Source organism: Antrostomus carolinensis, unplaced genomic scaffold, assembly GCF_000700745.2.
Source record: "Antrostomus carolinensis isolate BGI_N321 unplaced genomic scaffold, ASM70074v2 scaffold6099, whole genome shotgun sequence".
Taxonomy (NCBI): domain Eukaryota; kingdom Metazoa; phylum Chordata; class Aves; order Caprimulgiformes; family Caprimulgidae; genus Antrostomus; species Antrostomus carolinensis.
Genome location: NW_010339293.1, coordinates 126,544 through 135,540, shown reverse-complemented (window position 1 = coordinate 135,540; position 8,997 = coordinate 126,544). Strand labels below are relative to the sequence as shown.

At 40.7% G+C, this 8,997-nt stretch overlaps 1 protein-coding gene across 1 annotated transcript in view; it reads left to right on the top strand.

Moving 5' to 3' along the window:
• The window catches only part of LOC104531017 (protein tyrosine phosphatase receptor type G), a 197,527-nt gene that overhangs the window by 86,024 nt on the left and 102,506 nt on the right, over positions 1 to 8,997 (top strand). Inside the window, exon 6 of the mRNA XM_029086950.1 lies at positions 8,248 to 8,405. Within this exon, the coding sequence (XP_028942783.1) occupies positions 8,248 to 8,405 (158 nt within the window). The remainder of the gene's footprint in view (positions 1 to 8,247; positions 8,406 to 8,997) is intronic.

Sequence of the window (8,997 nt, the reverse complement as noted above, 5' to 3'; positions counted from 1 at the left end):
TGCCTGCTATTCTCACTCCTGCTTTCCCTGCCGCAAAGCGCATGGTGAGTGTACGTCTGCCACGGAGCCCACCAGGGACTGACAGCTGGGAGCGTGCAGCCCTCTCTGCAGAAGGGATGGAGCATGGGCAGGCATGATACGAATTTTCTGGTGCCATCTTGCCAGTGTCTTTCAGCTCTGACCTCTGGAGGTCTTTTTTAGCTCCTCTTCAAATGTTCTTCCCATCACAAAAGCCGATGGGTAAGGTCTCCAGCAATGCTGATGCTGGTGGGACAATGCACATCCTTAGTTGAAGTTGGATCATTAGGTAAAGTAATAAAGTCACTAGTCCCTGGCTGCACTTGCACCACACATGGGCCAGTCATGGTGCTTCAAATAACTTTTCTGCCTCTGTTTTCCTGCCAGTGTGCTCGGCTGGGTGCCCTGCCTGAGCACCTCTCTGCTCGTCCTTCCTCGTGATGCTGAGGAGCATGGGGCAGGATGGAGCTGCTCTTGTGCAAGGGCTGAGGAGGCTCCCAGGGCCTCAGAGAGAATGATTATGCCCTTGCAGGAATAGGAGAATGTGAAATACCAGGTTATGTCTTATACAGTTAATTTGCATTAAAATGACTACGAAAGCTTTTGTCTGCCACATGCTTCTGCGAGATCTCAGAGGAGCACCTAGCAGGATGGAACTATTGCACAGAAACATTGCTTTTCCTCACCTCTACTGTCTTTGACTTGCCCTTTTTAAGAACTGTTTTGTATGTAAGCCTCTTGGAGATGCCTTTTCCTTGTTCTTACCAGCTGCTTCAAAGGCATTAAAATGAATCTTCTTCCCCATTGTCAGTCCTGAGGGCAGCACCCGGTGCTGGAGGCTGTGCAGAATTTGCCCTCTCCCAGCCTGGGCACGGGTGCATTGCGCAATCCTGTTTTACCTGCAGGCAGGTGGTTGTCAGAGCAGCAGCCCACGCTAACCCAGACCCCCGGAAAATCTTTCAGGGTGATGGAAACCATGTTTTGTCACTCTGTCCTGTTCTCTGTGTTTGTCACCAAGAATCTACACAGATCAGCAGAAAATTATTAGCAGAGCACAAATAAATTACCACAGCAGAAAAGCCTCTATTAATGTCACAAAAATGGGGCTCTTACTCCCTTCCTTGTCAAAAGTAAGCACTGAAAATCAAAGTGCAGCCAGATCAAAAGCTTAGGTACAAAGTGAATCAATGGCATCTGTTGCTTGTTTGTGAATGTGGGTTTTTTTTAAGAGAAGAACCTTTGTTTATTTAAAAGGGAGTTTGGGAAAAAAAATCTTGCTTTTTTTCTGCTGCCTTTGTATTATTAAAATGCCATAGCTTAAGCTCAGCATGGAGCAGAGTGTGATTTTGGGTCTCCCTCGAGATGGGTGTTCAGGCAAGTTCGTAGTGACCACTAAAGTTTCAGGGGCTACTGGAGAGACCATACCAAAATACAATGGAAACAGTTGCTTTAATAATGAAAAAAGATAGAGAATAAATATGTTACACATCTCTCCGGTTGTCCTAGGCCAAAAGGCGGTGAATAACCTGTTAAAATAAATCAGCACTAAAAATGAAGCAATCCAGACAGTGTTAGTTACCCTGTGGATCTCACACCAGAAGGCATAATAACAAGAAAACACCATTAGCAGCATGACAGGTTTTTTCTTTTGTTTTTAACTTTAACCATAACACCACCTGACAAGCTGTTTTGCTTTCTGCACCAAATATTCAGGGGTTGTAAAGAACAAAGGTGGGAGAGAGGGGTGAGGGTGAGATGTGATACCGTGGGACCTCATCTTTAAAGTAAAACTTTGAAGAAAGCAGCATCCCAATTTGGAACAAGGAAAGCCATCAAAGGGAGAGCAGCACGATGTGTTAAACTGAGAAGGAAATGTGGAGGAGCATTTCTTTTTCTTTGGGGATGATCTGGATACATTCTTTTGTTTTCTGATCTGTTCTTGTGTTCACAGTCAGAGTAGCCCTGTGAAAGGGGCCAGGACACGATTGCTGTTGAGCAAAGGGGAGGAGGAGGGAAGTGGGAAATGAAGATGAGAGCAGAGGTGATAAGTTCACACCTTTATATAGGGCAGCTCTGTGCATAGCTGCAGGGGTCTGTATCACTTAAAAGAATAAATGATGGAAATGTTGGAAATCTCTGGTCCTTCACCTGTCTGCTCTGCTAAAAGTAGTGCTGGTCGTGGCTGAGTAAAGACCAGTGAGCTGACATAGAATTAATATATTGCACAGAAAAACTGGTTCGAACTAACAAAAAGAAGATTGCAGTTGTTAAAAGCTAAGAATTAAGGTTGATGCTGAATGTGAACAAAGCACCTGCAGGAGGAAGGAGCTGGGTGCTTTGCTGGTGGATTTTGAGGACATTTGCTGAGAAGAGAGGGGTGATGAAGTCTGAGAACATGAGGTTTTGCTCTGGCTCTACTGGAGCAGATTAGAACAGCTCACTGCTCCTCTGGACACTTCTGCCCCATTTCACCCTACCTCTGCCAGGGTCCAGCTTGCTCCAGGGATCCTCTTCTCCTTTAGACTCCTTGTCATAGTTTCTTTTGCCTCCTATCGCTGGTGCCCCTTCTGTATTTCTCAGTTTCCATGTCCCTCCAGCCTTGTCTCTGCATGTACTTCTGCCTCAGGTTAGGTTTTGCAAAACCTGGAGAAGTCTCATCCCAGTTGAGAATAGCAACAGCCACTCTGCCAAGCTCTGCATCAGCAGTGCTTAAGCATTAAAGATTCAGAATTATTTTTTATTTCTTTAAGGAGTTAAGACCTCTCATCCCCAGCTAAACCTGTTCTTCCTAAGCTGTTTTAAGAGAGGGAGTAAGAAAAATTAAGCCCGAGACCTGTACCTGGTATGGAAATGTTCAACTTAATTTATTTTTTGCATGGGAGACTTAACTTTTTATCTTTCCTCCTGTTTTTTTGTACCACTCACTGGTTGTCTTAAATTAAATTAGCCTGCAGGACTGTGTTATTATCTCATTCCCTTCCTCCCTGCCATGCTGTGCTTTCTGTGTCCTTACGGTTCCTTACATTGTTCAGCAGAGGCTCTGGTTTTTAAAAAACTAAATAAAAGTGGAAAAAATAATTGCACAATAAATGACAAGAATTACCCTGTGTACAGAGGACTGTCAGAAACTGCTCTTCATGCTGGATTTACGCAGCAAGTACTCACCTACTGATCTTTTCAGTTAAAGTAACATGTAGTATTTGTAATCTCATCTCTAAAATCACACCGTGAGTCTGGTCCCTGGCTCTGGTGTGCAGCCTGCTTTATCTGGGGAGTTCTGGCTCAGTAGGTGTGTGGCACAGTGTCCTTTTGATTATTTTTGTGTGTTTGCTTTTTAAACGTTTGAATGCAGAAGCTTTAGAATGACTTGGCTCATTGTGAAAATGAAATTGGCAGTAACATTGTTTAACAAATTTGGGAGACTTTCAAAGCTCTTTGTATTGGTATTGCAGATTTCAGTTATTCAAAGTGTAGCTGGGTAACGTTTCCACCTATCAGGCATTGCACATACGTTAATTTTGGAAATAAGCTCATTTTAAGATATTGTATTCAGTGCAGCCAAGTTCCTGTTTTCTTACAGAAGAGCATGATGAAAGTCCCAAAGCATTCCATGAGATATAAATGGACTTGGCATATCATTATTTTCTTGTGATCTTCAATCCAAGTTCCTGTTAGATTTAAAAAGGGTTTTGATCACAGATAGTTGTGTGCTGTTTACCTGTATATCTCAAGAAGCCTCTTACTCTACAGTGATTTGGTTAAAATCCAGGTCTATATCTAGCGTTTTACAGAATATATTTTTAGCAAGTCAGTCCTTGAATGCAAAATGTTCAACTGATGGCTCGTGCAATATAATACTTGTTGGCATCAGCTTGTGAAAACAGCAGTAGTTGGTGGAAATCCACTACTGGTGTCTGTTTTAAGATCTGATTTTTTCCTCTGCTTGGAAAACTATTGTGCACAATGCGGTATTAGTTCACATCTAGTGGTGATGCCTTGACAAATAAATAGGTCAGCTTTTTAAAGCATGCCTGCATTTGCTCTGCCTCTGGGTTGGGTTGTAGAAAAAATAGCCCTTAGTCCCATGCAAGTCCCATGCAGTGACAAGATTTACCAGATCAAACAAAGAATATACTGGGTGTGACTTTTCACATTGCTGTTATTGAGAAGGACCAAGAGGCAGACATGAGTGTTGTATCAGGAGGTCAAATATGTAACCAGCTGGCTCTGTTAATTGGTTTTTTGTTAATATAAGAGTTAAAATACAATATTGTCCTTTTATGCTGTGGAACACTCAGCAGTTTAAATGTCACATTCATTGTCTTTAAGTGTCAACAATGAATCTGTGGTACTTGCTAATTTTTCCTTTGGAAATATTAAACACTTTTTTTAATGAGCCTTGGTGCTGTAAATAAAGTATTACTGTTTGTTAACTGTCAATAAAATTGGCTGTACTGCATTAGTGGGGCCTCTCAGTGGATGTTTTGGGTGCTGCTCTTTTCTGCATTGCCTAGGAGTGGTGGCCACTGCAGCAAGTTTATTGTTGCTTTCCCAGAGGAATTCTCTGTAGTTTGAGGGCCTGTCATTGAGGTCACCATCTCTGGGGCTCCGATGTCATGGTGGTTTATTTTTCTGCTTGAGTGTGCATCTGTGTTCAGGTGCTGAGTTGGGAGTAGGAGAAGGAACAGTAGAAGAGAGCACTTCAGTGTGGGGCTCTGGTTTATGTGTAAGAACAAGTAGGTGGCTCATGGATGGGTTTTGCAGCGTCAATTGAAGTGTTTCACAGATATTTGCATGTGAACACATGGAACACATGTTTTTTCATTGGTGCATTTTATTGCTTTTGTCTGACAGTTATTTTCTGGTACCTGTCAGTAAATGCTGTCTTATAGAGCATGTAGTTGCCAGCCTTGTCCACTTTGTCCCTCCTCACCCGGCTCAGTCTGCTCCCAACCTTCTGGGTGCAATTCGTGCCCATCCCAAGCACTGAAAATGGGAAAAAGGAGGTGGTCACAAAGACAGTGAAGAAAGGTTTAATATTATTTCCAACCTTGTTCTTTCCCATTTAGTAGGAATTATTTATATAGACATATGTGTGTCGGTATATGAATATAAAATATTTCTATTATAGTCAGTGAATGGTGTTGCTTTACTTGCAAATTATTCTCCTTATAGTTTTACCAACAATAATAACTGATTTAAGGTTGAAATTTTAAAAGTGATGTGACTTCAAAATCCCATTTTCAAAAAATGTCTCAAGCTCTTAAGAACATAACTTCATGGCATTTACTGTTTCTATATGCTCTTGAAGGATATGGGAGGTAGACTCCTGAATTTCGAAGTCACTTTTATTTAAGCTTCATGTGAAGATCTGTTGGTGACTCTGGTTTCTAAAACTCTACACCATGCATCTAGATGGAAGTGATACAAATGGATGATCTGCTTTCAAAAGTGTTATGTTATTAAAGCATAATCAATTGATTATGATCTATTTTAGTAGTCATTTTAATCCAATTATATGTTGGGATTTTTTTATTTTAATCTTTGGAATTCATTAATGAAAACTTACAGCATTGCTTGTAGCCATGAAAAATTAGATCGAGTACACCCTGCCCTACTTAAACTGTGTATTAGCAAAGCTACTCTTTCCTCAAGAAATATTCTTTTTCACAGCTGACTATTACTTTCCAAATGCTTAGGAAAAAACCCTCCTTAATTGATAACCAAAATTTAATCATAGTCAGATACTTCCAGTTTGCATTCAAATAAGGTATTTCTCTGTATAAATAAGCTTCCCTTGGTTGATTATTCATATTGTAGTTCAAAATGTCTAAAAATGAAAGACAGAGTTGGTTGAAATGTAGACTACTTAATACAGTGTGTATTTAATATAAAAGTCATGCATTATTCATTTTTGCAATTTGAATAACTTTGAATTTAGCATCCCTGTTCTTCATCTTTTCCTTTGATGAGCAATTAATTATTAAAATACAATATTGTCAGCATATGGCACAAAAATCCTTGAAAGTGTAAAATGAGCTTCATTCTCCTGCCATCCTTTGATAAAAGGATACTCATTTGGTATTTTTGGTTTCTCACAGAATGTTTATCCAGCATCTTAAGTGATTCCATCATTCTAAATAAGAGGTTATAAAAGTTAAAAATAGTTAAATTGTTAATTGATCATTTCTTTCTTACAAGCAAGAGGAAAGCTCTTTTCAAAATGTGCCTCTACCTCCCATCTATTTCATATGTAGGCATTGGCTGGTAGTGCAAGGAGGATGTTCTTTGAGATTCAGAGCAGTCCACTGTGTGCTCAGCTTCCATGTAGAAAGGGATAGTTTACTGAATAGAAAACCCATGTCATTTTACTGTGAAGATATATGTGAGCTGCATTTGGAAATAAAATCCTGTGACTGAGTTTGCAGGTTTTCTAACCAATTTTTCCTGCATAAAAATAAGCCAATCAAATTAAATACGACCTTTTGCTGTGATTATGACTTCTTGATTAGAATCTCTTTGAACTTTGGCCACTCATATACATTTTACTATTTATTATCTAAGCACACTTTTTTTCCCAGAGGTATGCTATGAAGAGAAAAAGATGTGTTTTATTATTTGTTTGTTTCCTTTTTGGAGATGCAGAATGATCCTTGGATTAGAAGGAAAGAAATTGTTAACAAAGAGATTGTAGTATTCTGTTACAATGTATACTTTGACTTTGATAGAATTACTTATATTTTGGAACACTAAAGGCTATGAAAACATTGCACACCTGTTGATACTGTGCAGAAGAACAGAAGATGTCTGAAGTGCATCCTGTATTTGCACCTTGAAACAGCAGTAAAGGAAAAAAAATCCCTGTGATTATCAGACTGCTGCTCAGAGGTATAGACAACTCTTGATTTGATCAAGACTTCTAGAAAACTGTGGGATGCTGTGGAAGTGAATTCTGCAGACTTCATCCTTTTTCTTTTCCTTCTGACTTTGGAAGATGTGTGTGTCAATCACCAGCCTACCTGCTTCTCTGCTCTGCTGCGGGGAGAGCGGGCTCGCTTAGCAGCTCTGATGAGACAGAGAGAAAAGAGTTCCTGCCACCCAAATGTGGACTCTTGTTTGAGGCACGAAGAATATAGAAAGTGAGGAATAGAGATGTATGGGAGAGCCTCGCCTGTCAGTGTGCCCTGAGGCAGGGAACACCTTTGCACAGGCTAAGAGGGAGCTTTGGCCTGTGAGACAACATAAATTGCAGAGGATAGGTGCTCAGGGATGGCAGGGAAATTGTCTTGCCTGCAGCTGTTCCCTCCTTTCATTTATTTATTTTTCTTCACAGTGTTAAAATATTACCAGCTTGTCACTGTTACTTGAAGCTAAATGCTTTCTGTGCTTAGGTTTGCATTTCAGGCTGTCCAAGGAGCTTCTCAGAGGAAAGACTTTGTCCCCAGACTGTTGGACCCTGGGAAGGAGTTTCTTGGATTAAAAGCCATCAGTTTTACCTCTGAAACAGATTCCAGCTGCTGTGCTGGCTGCATCTAGCAGCACCTCAGCAATGCCTGTGTGGCCAGGTGCAGGCAGTCCCAAATAAGCACTGGCTGGATGCTGCTTCGAGCACCACATTGAGCTTCAGAGGTGCCCTGCAGCCCTGCTCCTCAGCTTGTCCCCCTGGCAGCTCCCAGATCAGCTTGGCTGAGCCACATGGCTCTGCCTCCCCAACCTCAGTAACCCGCAGAGGGACTGACCCCGCTCCTGCGTGCCTTTCCCCAGCCGATGGGGATGGGATGGATGCCCTACCCAATGTTCTGTGGTCAGGCAGCAGAAAGCAGGACCCCTGGGACCTGCCAATATCCCCGCTGGGTCTTGGTGAACTTTCACCACCATCAAGCTGAAGAACCATTTAGTGAGAGCTGAAACCACTGAATACGGTGTTATTTCTAGGCAAATGTAAACCAGTGAGATAACAAGGGCATTTCACACCTGCACACATTCAACATAGGAGCGTGAGTGTTCAGTATAGGTTTGACTAGCATTTTGGCTGCTCTTTTAATAATCAACACATCAACTCTTACAGAGCCTTCCTGATAGGGTGTTTTCATCTTTCATTTTATATATATATATATATGATATAACATGTTGTTGCCATTACACCTTGTTCAGCTGCCTATCAATGTGATGTCTCTTTTAAAGACACGTTAAAAAAAGTGTAATTCTGCTTGTCAATCTTCCCTGCAGAGAAGGAGACCTTTCTGGATCCCTTTGTGCTGAGGGACCTTCTGCCGACATCACTGGGGAGTTACTACCGCTACGCAGGTTCTCTGACTACTCCTCCGTGTAGCGAGATCGTGGAGTGGATCGTTTTTCGGAAGCCCGTTCCCATTTCTTACCATCAGGTGTGTTTATTTTATCAGTGAAGTCCATCTCTTGACATGGCCTCTTTAAGACAGGTTTTTCAAAACCCAGCGTTTTAATTTTGAGAACAAAAATGTTTCTGTTGACAAAAAAGGAAGTGTCGGTAATTTTTTTTTTTACTCTTAAGTAATATTGTTTCTGAACATGAGCCATCAGTCTTAAGAAGACGGTACAACATTAAACCAGTTTCCTTTCAATGATTTATTTCGTATTGTTTTTGTTCAAGATTAAATTAAGCTATGGTGTAAATATTTACATGGAATTCCTTTTTATTCTTTTTAATTGAAACTTTGTTTTCAAAGTAAAGTGAGAGATTTCAGTTCTGCTCAGATTTAGTAATTTGAACTAATTACATTAGAAAAGACATCTTTCCATTAATTCTTCATGCTTAACTGTTTTTATAACACAGTAAAGCTGCCATTATGTGCTCAGAGAGCTGGTGCACAAATCTTTAAAATTAGCACATTGCAGCTTTTAATGCAAATAGACGTAATCTCTGGGATTTTCTGGAGAAAAATGCTCCCAATAAAGTAATGGCTGGATGGAGTCAGATGTTTACCAGTTAAGTGTATT